At 35.5% G+C, this 1,223-nt stretch overlaps 1 protein-coding gene across 1 annotated transcript in view; it reads left to right on the forward strand.

The window, feature by feature from the left end:
- Positions 88 to 1,223, forward strand: part of LOC107606397 (long chain base biosynthesis protein 1) — a 6,514-nt gene continuing 5,378 nt past the window's right edge. Inside the window, exons 1-4 of the mRNA XM_016308465.2 lie at positions 88 to 434; positions 521 to 615; positions 853 to 944; positions 1,113 to 1,114. Of these exons, the coding sequence (XP_016163951.1) occupies positions 311 to 434; positions 521 to 615; positions 853 to 944; positions 1,113 to 1,114 (313 nt within the window). The 5' untranslated portion in view covers positions 88 to 310. The remainder of the gene's footprint in view (positions 435 to 520; positions 616 to 852; positions 945 to 1,112; positions 1,115 to 1,223) is intronic.

Here is a 1,223-nt window from a genome sequence, read left to right on the forward strand (position 1 = left end):
GTGCGCCTAGTAGAGAGATTTATTATCTGTAATAATAAATGTTAATAAATAATTATTATAGCGTTTTATGTACCCAAACAAATGATAATATTTGGGTTGAAGGTTTGAAGGAAGGATTTGGTGATTTGCATGTGGATGTGGCAATGTGGCATTTACATTTGCATTTGCATCAGTTAAGAGGATCCGAAAATCCCATCGCTCATTGACTCTTCCATTCCATCAAATCCCAATCTGAATCTTAATTTCATTTCATCTCATTTGAATCATCAATCATAATCATAATCATAAACATAACATCCCTTGAGAGAGAATGGAAGTGTCAACCATGATGAGCTCAACTGTACAGAATTTGATGAATGTTACCTTCGATTGGCTCAATTCAACTTTAGATGTTCCTTCTGTTCGCGCTGTTGTCTTCGGATTCAACATTCGAGGTCACTATTCTCATTTCGCTCTTTCTTTTTCACTTCCATTTTTGTTTTCCATTTACCTGATTTATCCACCATTGTTATTGTTGAAGGACATTTGTTCATCGAAGTTTTTCTCCTCGTCGTCATCCTTTTCTTGCTCTCCCAGAAAAGTTACAAGCCTCCTAAACGCCCCTTAACAAACAAGGTTAGTTTTAACATCAAATTAACCAAACTCTTTCTTTTCTGCTTAATGCTATAGTCATATGCCTCGTATGCTGTTTTCAATTTTGATGTGCAAATTCAATGGTGATTTCGGTGTAATTTCTATTAGATGAATGCGTATGACTTGAATCCCTAAAGAGCACTCTTATTATCTGTTGTGGTTGTCAGGCTTGTGTGTTGATGTTTTGACATTATTGTAGTTTGTGCCTAATGTCCACAGGAAATAGATGAGCTTTGTGATGAGTGGGTTCCAGAACCACTGATTCCTTCTCTTAACAAAGAGTTGCTCTATGAACCACCAGCGCTAGAGAGGTGATTATTTTTCCTTAAGGGTAACTTATGTTTCTTCTTGACCATGTTACATAATGATAATAAAGAAAGGCTGGTATAATTTACTGTTGGAAAAAGTATTATTGTGTTTAATATAATAGCTTGGATTGTCTACTAGGACGGGTAATTGTCTTTATATGGCTCAATTAGTTGTAAGAGAAGCAATGAGATTGCCCAAAGTCTGAACCACAGAACATATAAATGTCAGGATGGTCTAATTCTTCATAAAACTTAAAATGATAGGTGTCAACCAAAATGAGC

This window comes from Arachis ipaensis, chromosome B07 (assembly GCF_000816755.2).
Source record: "Arachis ipaensis cultivar K30076 chromosome B07, Araip1.1, whole genome shotgun sequence".
NCBI classification, from domain to species: Eukaryota; Viridiplantae; Streptophyta; class Magnoliopsida; order Fabales; family Fabaceae; genus Arachis; species Arachis ipaensis.